This window comes from Electrophorus electricus, chromosome 3, assembly GCF_041902795.1.
Source record: "Electrophorus electricus isolate QZ-2024a chromosome 3, ASM4190279v1, whole genome shotgun sequence".
NCBI classification, from domain to species: Eukaryota; Metazoa; Chordata; class Actinopteri; order Gymnotiformes; family Gymnotidae; genus Electrophorus; species Electrophorus electricus.
In genome coordinates this window covers 34,428,272-34,442,389 of record NC_137499.1, presented here as the reverse complement: position 1 = coordinate 34,442,389, position 14,118 = coordinate 34,428,272, and the positions used below count along the sequence as shown (strand labels likewise).

At 42.6% G+C, this 14,118-nt stretch overlaps 1 protein-coding gene across 3 annotated transcripts; it reads left to right on the top strand.

Annotated features, from left to right (window-relative positions):
* The first annotated feature begins 1,039 nt into the window (after positions 1–1,039).
* On the top strand, positions 1,040–13,996 carry fam117aa (family with sequence similarity 117 member Aa). Of its 3 annotated transcripts, none has more exons than XM_026997847.3 (8): positions 1,040–1,555; positions 4,837–4,994; positions 7,938–8,033; positions 8,784–8,903; positions 9,508–9,624; positions 9,934–10,060; positions 10,247–10,400; positions 11,590–13,996. In XM_026997847.3, the coding sequence occupies exons 1-8, from the start codon at positions 1,438–1,440 to the stop codon at positions 11,855–11,857; spliced, it is 1,158 nt and encodes a 385-aa protein (XP_026853648.2). In that variant the 5' UTR covers positions 1,040–1,437; the 3' UTR covers positions 11,858–13,996. The 3 variants fall into 3 exon arrangements, with proteins under 3 accessions (XP_026853648.2, XP_026853647.2, XP_026853649.2); XM_026997846.3 differs by having other exon boundaries at positions 1,041–1,555; positions 10,244–10,400; XM_026997848.3 differs by lacking the exons at positions 1,040–1,555; positions 4,837–4,994 and adding an exon at positions 5,219–7,010 and having other exon boundaries at positions 10,244–10,400.
* The last annotated feature ends 122 nt before the right edge of the window (positions 13,997–14,118 follow it).

Sequence of the window (14,118 nt, the reverse complement as noted above, 5' to 3'; positions counted from 1 at the left end):
GTGAATGGCTAGGTTCAGGATGGATTTTGAAGAATAAAAGTTATGGATGTATACAAAACTGAGCGAGTTACATTTGTGTACAATATAACCCAGATATGTAATCTGAGACAGGTTAACCCCTCCTTCCCCCAAGTAAAATACTCTGTTGCCAAATTGTCAATATTATTAGCCAGCTAAAAAGTTTGAAATCTAGAAGATGGATCCTACAGTATACATTGCGCAGGGTACTTCTTCTTTGAGGCAGGAGACCTCTAGTGGACGATACTTCTTACTGTAATTCAGTAGGATCTTACAAATTAGATCTACAGAAAGAAAAATAAATGTGGAGAGAATGAAATTGGCTGAGTTATGTGTAATCCTGTGCTCTACAGATTCAACAGTCCTTACGCTTTAAATGATACAAAAGCAAGATGAGTAACAGCATTTTACAGTGGTAGAGAGTCCGCTAAGAATATGTTGGTTTTACTGTCATTTATAGGTGTAGGATTGTTAGTGTTTGTCGATGTGTGATGTATGTAAGGTATGAGTGTTTGCATGTATAAGTTTCCACTTGTAAGGAATGTCAAGTCGGTGTTATTGTTTGTCTTAGTGCACACCAACACATAAATCAGGAAAACACATTGAAACGGGGTAAGTTTAGTCTGTATTAGTTCTAGTTTAGCAAAATACGAAGAATGCACACAAATTTCGTAGCAGACCATATCGCAACGGTCTTCCTATTTAAAGACGTCCTCTAATTTACTTTTCCATTTAGTTTGTAAATAAATCATATTGAAAGTCGGAAACATAATAAAAGAATGACTATTTCCATCTATATCCTGGATGTATTATTTTACTAAGCCTTGCCTAGTACAACATACTTCTTGCCGTGAATTTTAATAATGTAGGTGGGAGTATGAGCAATTTTAACGTCCACCATGCATGATCGATACTTATAGCGACCAATAGGATAGAAGTAGTATTTTGCAGCGACCAATTACATTGCGAACATGTGTTTGGACACACCCTCTCCGAAATGAGTATGTAGGTTGGCTGTTGTCAGATAGTGGACTGAAGAAGTTGGCAGTGAACCAACAATGTAGACGACTCTACAAAATGTAAAAATTTCAAGTCAGGCTACGTGTATCTTTACAAATCAGTCGAAGCGTTCCAGTTGAGTTTAATACAGGTAGCTAGACATTTCGTAAAAGATAGTAGGTACCATATGTGGTTACATTTTTAATAGTTTAAGAAGTTTTGGAGAATCATTAACATCACAAAAGAAATTAGCTGGTTGCTAGCAAGTAAGCTATCGTTCATATAAAAATATCGCTATCAGAACATCTCTTTACATGGACTTGCCGAAAAAACTCAATACCTGAAGCAATACCTAAGATATACAGGCTACTGTAACATTATTGAACTTTGTGAAAGAGGAACTGTTCTCGTGTACTTGTGATGTCGTGTCGAAGTGGAATGGCACGGGGGTGCAACCAGGGTCTGCAGCCCCTTCGAGCTACTGTTCAGTTTCAGCTCCACAGTAAGATACCGCCACGCTGCAAAGATGCCAAAACAGGTATGGATACATGTGCTAACCCTTTCAAGATGTGTATTTTTTTTAAATATACGAGTTTACATATCCTCAGCCTCTGTCCTCTCATACCCTGCAGAGCATTGGTGTAACGCTGGAGTAAACAGATTGTCATGGATTTGTATAGAAACTGATGTGACTGAGTGTATGTGCAATATAAATAGAGACAAGTGCTGGTATATCTGTTTGAGGTTTCCAGAAAACCTGAGGGGTAATTGCCCCTCTAGAAATAACTGTGCTTTAAGTTTGTCTTAAAAAACAAGACACGCGCGCACACACACAAAACTGTCAAAAACTGAATTACTTGGGTTTCCTTAGAATGTTGTCAACATAGTATGTTGTTGACACATTTTGGGCAAGTGACATGCAAGGTTTCCACTGATGCCAGTGGATTCAGGCCTGGTGTCATGTATGTTTTGGCTATGCCTACAAGAGCAGCACTGGGCAGTTTCTTGGCCATAAGCAACTGCTCCTCTGGTATAGGTGGAGAAGAGAGGATTGTTCTGGGGTTCATAGGTAAAGTAGAGAGAGAGATTCTGTAGTGCAGTGCCTTCACAGGGATCTTGGCTAATTAAAGACCAGGCATCAATGAGACATGCAGGCAAAAAAGCAGAGATGTTTTTCCACTTCCCTTTATCCAGGCAATGCATGTTGACCTCCTTAACCCTCACAGAAGTTGTTTTGGTTTGTTCGTTTTGTGTTTAGTTTAAGAAACCTGGCTACCAGCAGCATAATGTTTGATTTCATCCACAAAGTGTGTAGGCCCTGGCATAAGGAATCATGTGGGTGGGGCTTCTGTGCCTTTGTGTGTTTGTCAGGCTATTAAGACTGAAAACAACTTTTCCGTTCCTTTCTTCTGCGTCACGGCTGTAACCACGACAATTTTAGTGAGGTCCACACTGCAGAAATGTGACTTATTTCACATAAAGTAATAAATCACATTGCTGGATATATGTAGGCCTGGTCCTACATGTTCCAGTCACCTTTAGGTTTTGTTAAACTTTATTTTTCCTTTATTTTCACCATAATATACTTTTAGTTCTTCAAGCCACTCTTGCTCCCTCAGCCTTTCAACATAGAATATTATGCATTACGTAGGAAATTATCTAGGACTACCAGTTTTTTTGTTAACATTTATTTTAACAATTTAAATTATTTTACTTTAGTTTACTAAATAATTAGTTATTTAACTTTAAATTTTGTTAATTTATTTGTCAATATTTTCATCTGAAGATAGACATTTAAACATACACTTAAAATATAGCTTTGAATTGGTTTTGCTGTTAATTTTCTTAATTTAGTTTATGCCGCTGTTGTTTTGCCTACCTCTCTGAGTCTCTCGGTCTCTCTTTCTATGCATATTATTTAGAAAGTGGTTATATTTAACAAACCCTAATTAAAAAACTTAAGCTGTTGTTAGAGCTTTTTCATTAATAGGAGTAACAACACAGACCATACATAACGTTAGCTGCGTGCCTTACAGTACAGTGCCTGACTGAATAGGCTATTTTGAGGAGAAAATATTGTATACCATTAGGCTACTTTTAGTTGAGGAGTTATACCAGTGGCTCTGAGGTCAGTTGAGAGCCAGTCTTGTTGCTGATGACTGAGTAATATTATGATGCAAGATTTTACACATTGTAGGCTGCACTCTGCCATTATATTATCAGAACATTGCTGTTTTAACAGTCAATTTAATAGTTAAAGATAAGTGGCGGGGCTTCTAAAATTACCACGGTCCAGAACTCAGAGTCATCATAGCTGGTTACGTCCATGTTTTGCATATGAGAGCTCATAAAGTCTCAGAGCTGATGTTGGAACACTTCTCTTCACAAATTTCTCACTACACAGACACTCCAGCACCAAACTCTCTGCTAAATGAACATTTTAGATTCGGGTTAGGCACAAAGCCTGAGATGCTAACTGTAGCATGCTGTAGTGTCCCTCTTGTAACTGCTAAACAGTGACTTTCAGACATTGGCATTGTGTTTATTGATCGGATTTTAGCAGCGTGATCACTGGTCTAGCAGGGTTGTTCTTTCATCTGCTGAGAGACCATGTGAAAACAACAACAACAAGAAAAAGCCATGTTGTCAGGCTTGGCTGTTATGTTCCTGCTTGGCTCAGGGCTGAGCCTTATGTGTAACTCAAGTCCATGTGCCAGTGCATGTTTATTTTAGTAGCCAGCTCCGCGTGCTTGCTGGAAACAGAACAGAACAGGCCAGGAGGGGGACTAGATGAGGGAGGAGAAGGCAGTAAGAGAAGCTCAGCAGAAGTGCACGGGGGGTTTGTGTAGTTTTGCAACCTTCTCAACACCCCACACACACACACGCCTCGCTTGAGGATTAACATCTGGCAGCAACGACTCCGCAGTGTGGAAGCAGGACCAAGGAGGAGGCCTTGGGGGAGGGGACACCTGGGGGGGTTGGGGGGTGCAGAGGAGACGACTCCTTCCATGACAAATTCCTAGGGCTTAAACCACACCTGTAACACACTGGAGCCACAGGGTGCTTGAAAGTGACACAAAATGTGCTTATAATTGCTTGCTTGAATCAGTAATAAACCTGGTTTTGTAATGGCCAACAGGGCAGGCTGTAAATTAAGGTGGCTGGGAATCTGTACCATAGTAATCAGACCTGTGTTCAAAACTTTAATTTGTGCTTTCAGCTTAATTCCAAGATGCCCAGTAACATTTTCATACAAAGGCTGCTACCAAATCTGTGTTACGTTCTGTAACTATCTTCAGGTAATTAGATAATGAATTAACTATAATAGCAATACATGTACAGGGGACAGGTCTATCCAGAACAGTACATCTGTAACATTTCAGGCTACCATGCCCTACAAAGTGGCATTAAAGACCTGCTTTTAGTCTTTGTATTGTTTGCTGAAATCAGTAATAAACCTGGATTTGTAATGGCCAACAGGGTAGGTGGTTGAGGGAAACTAAGGTAGTTATTCATTCATTTTTTGATAGCTGTGCATACTCTTGCACAGTTGATAAAGCACCTCTCTCTGAAACTGTTTCTCCAGAAACATCTATCTATCTATTGTTATTGATATGTCATTATACCTAACAATTAATTTCATTTGCTTTTAGCATTGTTCAGGCACAACTTTTAGCATTGTTCAGTTTTCTTTGCCTCTGCAGTACATTTCTGTGATATGTTATATGAGGTATATCTATATCTTCATGCGCATCTTCATGTGCATTTTTCTATAAGCTGTCGTCACCAACATCCCCCCCCCCCCCCCGGTTCCTGCAGGCGAATCAAAGACAAAGGCCCGTCCTCCGAAGCCAACCCTGCGGCGGACACTCTCTCTGGACACGCTGGTGGGGCCTTACCTGCAGGGACATTGGCCCAAGCAGCCCGAGAGTCAGGCCTGCGACAGCGTTACCTGCGGCAATGACAAAGCCACACAGGTGAGCCGGAGACTCCGTTCTGCGTGCGCCCCCTCACACGCACTCACACGGGGTGTGCACAAACACATTCCAGTCCTCTGCTGCCTTCGTGGTAAAGGTGTTGAGGTGAAGTGTCACTCTGAACTCTCGCTGTATGCCAGCAGTGCGTTCAGTGCAGGCGATGCTGTCCAAGACGAGGGACCCGGGCTGTGGCTGTGGAAACGCTTGAATCATTTGTCATGGCACAGAAATTACTGTGGAAAATGTGCCAACAAGGCTTTGATAAGTCTGGGCCTCGGAGGCACTCTATCAGAACGCAGCACAGGCAGTTGTAAAAGGAACGTGCCCAGCATGGACAGACAGGCTGTGTGATTTCTGAAGCAAGCAGACTGGCTGTAGGAAAGAGCCAATGCGGTGCTCCGAGCTGAGCGTGGAGGCGTTTCTAGAACTCTCAGTGAGCTGCCGTGTTGTTCTTACTAAATGGGTTCCACATGGGCTTGGAAAGCTGCAGACTAATGACTGCTGGATTACTGCTCTGTGATGCTGATGGACGGGGCTACAGACACCCCGACCCTCGACCCCACCCCCGCTAGGCCATCCGGGATGGTGGTTGCTGGTATTTGTGGTGTTTTAGTAATATTATCCAGTAATATTAGCGATATTCCTTTGAGGCTTTTTAAGAGAAAGAGTAAAATGCTCTGGCAGACGTGCTTTGCTGTCTCCGTGGAAGACCTTCAGCTGCCTGGGGACGTGGGCAAGATGAAACCCTGGCAGAGCCTCTGCCCTTCCGTCATTTTGCACGTGCCTGTTAGCTGTGGGCTCTAGTGTTGCTGTGCGGCTGGGGAAACGTGTTTGCCTGTGTTCACAGGGGCATGTTCACAGCAGCTACCGTCACACTGATGGCCAGCCAAGCAGAAAGAGGTTTTGTTTGTCATGGCTTCCAATGGTCTTTGCTTAACCCTGAAGCGTATGCACACACACACATTCAGTCCACTCTTTACATCTCTGATGAATGAACTGAAATCACCTTCTTCCACCCAGAACACATGCGCATGCACGCACGCACGCACACTCGCACACACACATACACACACACGCGCGCGCGCGCATACACACACACGCACACTTGCACACACATTCACAGATGGCGCAACAAACAAACTATTTTGACAGAGGAGACTCTCCCTGGTTGTCCTTTTGTTTTGTCTGCCCTCCCATACCCCCACACCCCTCTCTCTTCTGGTTGGGCCTCCGAAACTTTGCTGCAGTAATCTAGATGTTTGCATCAGAACCTGGATACTGCTGGGCCATTTATAGACCTGATCCTGTGATCCTTGTTTCCTCCTTTCATGGTGGGCTGGGCCGACATAGGGGGGAGTTTGTAATTTAACCAAGAGTCACACCGGCATGGCAGACCCCGCCTCTCTACTGAGCTCGGCCTATGGGGAGAGGCGGCAGCCGTGCTCTTGCATGGTGTCAGGCGTGTGACTCCCTTTCTCATACTTCACATTTATAGCTCACCGAAGACCATGTGTCATGACCTCATCACGAATCGGCGCGAGGCATTCCTGCTATGAGACAGGACCATATTGGAGAGAGAGAGAGCAGGAGAGAGTGAGAGAGACAGAGGGAGGGAAAGAGAGAGAGAGGGAATTCATGCTGTGTTTTATAGTGAGGAAGACTCCTGCAGAGAGGGACCCACAGAGAAGAAACAGTGACCAGAAAACTGGCCATCCAGAGCAGAGACGTCAGGAGACGACAGCTCCTCAGTAGGGGAAAAGCACATGTTGGGACATATGGAGGCCATGAAGGAAAATACAGCTACCATCTTCATCTTCCTCACCTGCTGATACACACACCCACACACACACACACACACATACACACAAACAGAGAGAGAGGAAGTGCAGTGCAGCTGTTGTGCTCATGTTGGTGCAGCCTAACAGTCGTTGCACCAAAGCCTCTGTGTTTATCTGCAAGACCCTTGGCCTTCCTCTTCCTCCCAGCGTGTGCCCTGGGGCTGCGGTTGCCATGACGGTACGTGTGTGCATGTGTGGATATGCGTGCGGGCACGCTCAGGTCTGGCGTTTCTACTGCCTGCTGCCTTAACCTCGTGCCTTAGATTCTGCAGGCGTAGAGCTCGGTGGTGCCTCGGTTCACATGTTCTGAGCAGAACTGGGACATGGGTTCAGCTGAGTGCACATACAGTGTTTTCCCTTCATGCTACACTTAGCACAGCTGTGCAATGTGTGGAGCAGGTGTGCATAGCAGGTGTGTCCCTTGTTCTGTGTAATACAGTTAAATGTAGCCACTTGAGTGGGGAAACCCGTTTGTTTTATCCAGAACTGGTAGAAAAAAAAGTGGTCAGAGACCTCAGTCAAAGAGACATGTCGGTCTTGGTGCGAAACCTGCAGCTCTACATTACATTACATTACAGATGATGAGCAGTACTAGCAGGTTTGTGCATGTTGTGGACAGCAACTGGAGAGCCACCCAGACAAACATGTTAACATATATGTAACTGAAAACCATGCTGCAATAAGACACCCAAAAATCAAAAAATCAAAAGCAGGAGCAAGAAGCATGAATTGACCTAAAGACAGCCGTTAAATGAGATTATAGCCATTAAATGAGATTATAGCCATTAAAAGAGATTACTGAGTGGTTTGGCTGGCCTTCCCAGTGTTTTTATTTTTATATATATATATATATATATATATATATATATATATATATATATAAATAAAAAATATATTTTTTCTCCTTCACTGGAGTGCAGATGTTCTAAACTACTGCTCAGAAATAGCTGTGCAGATCTTTAAAACTCTAATAATTTAGATAATGTTATTATATTACATTAGATTTGCTTATTTTATTTATATTTATTTCAATAATATTTATAATACATACATACATACGTGTGTGTGTTTTGTTTCTTCATCTCTGTCGGTCTATTCCCCCTAGACCCCCAGTTCCTGGATGGAGGAGACGCGAGGGCGGAGAGGTGGAGTAGGGCACAAACGCTCGGCATCGTGGGGCAGTGCTGAGCATCTCAGAGAGGTCAGTGCTCCTCTGTTGTATCTCAGAGAGGTCAGTGCTCCTCTGTTGTATCTCAGAGAGGTCAGTGCTCCTCTGTTGTATCTCAGAGAGGTCAGTGCTCCTCTGTTGTATCTCAGAGAGGTCAGTGCTCCTCTGTTGTATCTCAGAGAGGTCAGTGCTCCTCTGTTGTATCTCAGAGAGGTCAGTGCTCCTCTGTTGTATCTCAGAGAGGTCAGTGCTCCTCTGTTGTATCTCAGAGAGGTCAGGGCCCCTCTGTTGTATCTCAGAGAGGTCAGGGCCCCTCTGTTGTATCTCAGAGAGGTCAGGGCCCCTCTGTTGTATCTCAGAGAGGTCAGGGCCCCTCTGTTGTATCTCAGAGAGGTCAGGGCCCCTCTGTTGTATCTCAGAGAGGTCAGGGCCCCTCTGTTGTATCTCAGAGAGGTCAGGGCCCCTCTGTTGTATCTCAGAGAGGTCAGGGCCCCTCTGTTGTATCTCAGAGAGGTCAGGGCCCCTCTGTTGTATCTCAGAGAGGTCAGGGCCCCTCTGTTGTATCTCAGAGAGGACATTCCTCCTCCATCATATCTTCTCAAACACCATCAAACTAGACACTTGTAAAAACAATTCAAAATTGCTAGTTTTCTTCTTGCTTTTTTCATAGCTGTTTGGGGACTTTTGAGTATGAATAGTTGCCTGGAAGGTTTGTTTTTTTCCACTTGAAACGTCATGACTGATATCATAAATGATATTTCTCCTATCTCGTAATTGTGTCAGGTTGCTAAGATAAGGCACTCGCTACAGAAGCGCTCCAGACATGTGGCTCCCAGTGCTGGCTATGGGTGCCCTCACCAGCCCATGCCTACTGTCCCTACACACACACCTGGAGCCACGCAGGTACACAACCTTTAAGACACACACGCACACACCATCCTATTATACAAACCCTTTAACGTGTGTGTGTGTGTGTGTCTGTGTGTGTGTGTATATAAGATGAAGTGCATGTGTAAGTGTGTGTGCATTCACGTACGCCATTGTGCATTGGTGTAAGTTTACAGAGCATGATGTGTTGGTAGGAAAAATGGGGGGGGTGTTGGGGGTGAGGGAATCTACCTTGTGCTGTGATATATAGTTCAGAAAAGTAACAGTTCTATATTCATATAGCAACAGAGATTTAAATAGAGTTTGGTCTATCTTAGGAAATGACATCACTCAGCCACAGTGACTGATATTGTGCGTACACAGGCGCACACACCCTGACATTCATGCACACACATGCACATCGACTCTCACACACACTCTGACACAGACATGCATGTGTGACAAATTAGTGACAAATTAACACACACAAGTGTTCCATTCCCATAGTTTTATTATACGACTGCTTGTTTCTCCTTCTCCACTTCTTACACACACCTCTCTCCCTTACTCACACACTTACTTAAGTTTACTAGCTCTGTTTAGTATTCACAGTTGTGTGTTACCCTCTTTGTGTGTGTAGACCATGCCTCTGCTGCCCCTGAGTCGATTGGCCCCCAGATTGCGCCGCAGTGTTGAGGGTCTTAACCTGGAGTTAGAGGGAGTCTTTGTGTCTGAAAAACCAGAGGAACAACACAAGGTGAGCATGTGTGCATGTGTGCATGAGTGAGGGTGTGCATGTGTATGTGTGAGTTGTCACGATTAGACAGCGATCATCTTTAACAGTCACATTTAAAGATGTTTAGAAACTAAGAACTATGTTTCCCTTAGAGTCTGTTTAGAGCACCCAAATTAATGTTAACTGTGGAATGAAAGGGCTTCTCACTCAGTGTCTGGTTTCTTGAGTAGAAGTACCAAAACTGAGTTTTTCATTGGTCCTCTTGAAACGAAAAAAAGGAACAGAATGCATGAACTGACAGCCCTGTGTGTTTGTGCGTGTGTGCGTTAGATTCTGGATGTGCCGGACGGTCATAGAGCACCAGTTCCAGCCCAGAGGTGCAGCAGTGGCTCTCACGGCGACCCCTCCCCTGGCCTCCTGTCCCCCTCACAGTCTCCCTGTCTGATGGCAGACTCAGGTAAGTCACTCCTGGTGATTTAGTGTTTTATAACGATTTTAATGGACTTTCCTTTTCCCGTGCTGTGTAGAAAGGTTCTGACGCTTCAATGTGCAGAACATGTTCCTGTAAAGATTTTGGAAACTATTGAATATTAACTATGGCCTTTATGCTAACAGAAACATTCTCACTCTCACTGCACAGTAGATATAGTTGTGCACAGGCCCCTCGACCCCTCCCCCTCTCCGCCTCTGTATGTGGCCGACGCCCCCTCCTCCTCACCTCGCCCCAATAAGACCTACGCCTTCCAGAGAGAACCGCCAGAGGGTTGTGAGAGAGTGCGCGTGTGGGAGGAGGCCTGGTGAGTGAATAGTGTTGTGTCTCTGTCTCTTTCACTCCCCCTCTCCTTCTTTCTGCCATATACACTGTTATATAAAAGACATAAATCATACATGTTCATAAAGTGTTCATAACTACAAAGAAAGCAAAAATACATTGTAATTACATTGTTGGATATTGCAGTGTTTACATATGTTGGTTCATTGGAATGCTTTGATTCAAAACGCCCCCAGTATATTCATGTAGAATGTGTGAGATTGGTCAAGATGCTCACAGTGTACTTTAAAAATGCTGTGATTTGTCAGAGGGCTCGTTTGCATATTACAACTTATTGTGACATCAAAGTTGCAATTGCCAGTGTTGTGATAATGATTAACAAACAGTATATTGTGCAGACTTATGGCTGCTTTATACTTCTGCAAAGATCTGCATCTGTGTATCTGCAAAGGTGTGGGCAGCACATGCTAATGTTGGTATAGATGTCATATTTCAGTGTAATGTGAACATATACAAAGAACCTCATTTTGTTTTCAGGCTAGTTTGGGTCAAGTAGTGTTTGCGTCTCGAAACCAGTGACCAACACTACCGGATAGCCAATCAACGTTTACATGGTGCATAGCTCCGCACAGTGTGTAGTTGAGATTTTGGAGGTGTGCACACCTCTAGGGTGTGAAACTCTGGAGATGTGCACGTCAAAGCATGAGATTGTGTAAGTGTGTGTCAGCCTGTGTGATTGTGGAGGCGTGCACTTCAGGGTGTGTGATTGAAGAGGTGTGCACGTCAGGGCATGTGATTGTGGAGGTGTACACGTCATGGTATCTGTGAGCTGCTGCATGCTATGCTTACCCATAAACCCTTTCTCAGCACATTAGAGGTGTTTACATGGATCTTTGCAGAAGTATAAACCAGCCTTTACTACATAAAAAATCAATATTGTATAAAAACAACATACTATACTAAATATTTACTTATATATATATATATATATATATATATATATATATATATATATATATATATATATATATATATATATATATAGAGAGAGAGAGAGAGAGAGAGAGAGAGAGAGAGAGAGAGAGAGAGAGAGAGAGAGAGAGAGAGAGAGAGAGAGAGAGAGAGAGAGAGACCTTTCTGAAAGATGTTCACACATTGACGTTCTTCCAATAACATTCTCAAAACCTTCACTTTCTTGAATTCCCTCTTTCTAGTTCTCCCTGCCATGGCGATCCATCTGTTCAGCTGTCTAGCCCTGACCCTAATAAAGTCAACTTCACTCCTTATGGAGGCTCTGCCTTCTGCCCTGTCAGTTTGCTCAAGCCCCTCCTCCCATCCATGGATTTACTGTTTCGTGGCCTGTCTGTGTCCCCTGTCACTGGCTGCTCAGGGCAAAACCCCACCCCCTGTCAGGCAACTGCACATACAGTGGGTGGATACCTGAGTGGGCCCCTCCCAGACACTGCAGCGTCCTCCATTTAAAAAAAGTGGGATAAATGAGATACCAAAGGGGAAACTGACAAGCAAACAAGTTAAAGACTGAGGGTTTTTTTTCCATTTGGGCCACCTCCTCAAAGAACTGACAGAACTGAACGTGTTGGTACGTTGTGGCACTAAGTGTATACTTCTGGACATATCAAGAGGAAAAGTACAAGAAGGACAATCTTCGACCAGAGAAGCACAGGAAGACACCTGACCCTCTCAGGACAAATACGCAACATGTTTCTTTTTTTTTGTGATCTGGAATAGTTTGACTCTTAAACACTCATACCCTGTGAGATCTCAGTATTTAAATGGACAAGGATAGTTGAACCTTTTTTTGTGTGTGAGAATTGAAGAACATGCAAAAGTTGTTTCGGTTTTGACATGGGAATGTGCCAGATGTATATAGTAGTGAATGGTGTGCCAAATGTATGGTGGCTTTGAGCTGTGGGGTTTTTAAATCACCTTATAGGATTTTAAAGCTACATTTGGGCAGCACAGAGAGAGAGAAATTACTGTTGATGTGTGACATGACTAGGTGCTTCAGACCAAAGCTCTCATGCACTCGAAAGGCTGTAATGGTCACCAGGACAACACTGTTTGTGTGCTCAGTTTAAAAGAAGTGGCATATTGCAAAACATACTGATTTCTTTAACATACAAGTTCTTGGGCATTTTGTTAAACTCAGTGAAATGCAGAAAAGTGAATAACCCCCCACAAGATAGTCATTCATACACTAAATTGGTTTTACGTGCAGTGCAATTTTTAGGTTCCCTTCCATAGAACTGACAATTAAAAAAAAAAAAAAAATTTAATTTAATTTAAATTTATTTTCATGTAATTCAAAATGGCTTTTGACTACAACAGTTCCACTGTTATCAATTTCGGTGCAATACAATGTGTGTTTCTCTTTGTGGATAACTGGTCAAATGGAAGACCTTGAGGTGACCAAGTTTATATTGACAGTTTTCCTGACAGTTATACTGACATTTTTAATTGACTATTCACATTACCTTTGGGTGATTTTTAGAGACACACACATTCTTGATTTTAAGTGGGACAACTGTCTTTGCAAAAGCTTCACAGTGTGAATACTATATGTTTTCACACAGAAAGGTTTCTTTGTAAAATTCACATGGTAAAAGCTAAATATTTTCATTCAGAGTTAAATGTTGTGGTCATAAAAAAGCACTGATTTCTATTTGCAAATTTTATACATGTGCCCACAGAGGTCTATTTTGCTCCATTTATTTTTGATATTTGGAGAGATTATATATTGCTTTTGTGTCTATTGCCTAGATACGAAAAAGCAATTACTGAATTTCCAAAAAGGCAGTGTCCGTGCATTTGTTAAGATGAATATCTGAGAGTGTAGATGTAGAACTATGTGTAGCGGATAGTAAATACGGGCAGGTAACATTCAGAGGGGTGTTTATTATTTAGCACGTTGATGCTGTTATTTTGACTGGGTTGATTTTTCTTTTTCACTCGCAGGTTCATATCCCTCGTGTGACTTTGAAAGCTTCTCGTTGATCTACAAAAAGCTGTGGAGAGTAAAAAACGCAGCATTTGTTGCTAATATTTTAATGGCATAATTTTGTTTCATTGCATTTAGTTCAGTGCCATCACTCAGCAACAAATAAAGGCCATGTGTGAAGATGCAGTGCCGCCTTTACACTCGTTAGACATCACAGGAAAGTGGTAGGATGTTTTAAGCTTGGGTGCCATCTTGTGCCCAAAACACATTAAACAAAACTGCATCAGCATCCCAGAGTCTCAGGACAGTTGAGTTAGGGAACTTTGGATAGATCGAATTATAGTAGAGCATATTTGCTAGTTGAATTCCATACCCTGTTTGAAGGAACTTTAAATGAATGGTTATCTGAGTATTTTGTTCATAGTTTTGAATCGTGTTTCTTTGTGTTTTTATGTTTCTTGTTCACAGAAAAATGTTCTTTGCAAAGTCACCTTGTGGTATTTTTCAGATTTTCCTTTACAATTGTTACTGTGTTATTGATGAGCAGTAAATGTGCATTGTTCACTTCTCTCCCCACACTGCACTGCTGAACATTGTTAATATGTTTGTACTCAATATATGGTTTTTGGATTTTATAAAAGAGTAAAAAGCAAAGAACGGTCGATCACTTGTTAAAATAATTAGAATGATTTGGGTGCAATTATCTAGCTGATGAAGCGTTTTTATAGATTTAGACTGTAGCCTGTGTATTTATAACTAGTTATTCAGCATACCCGGTATAACC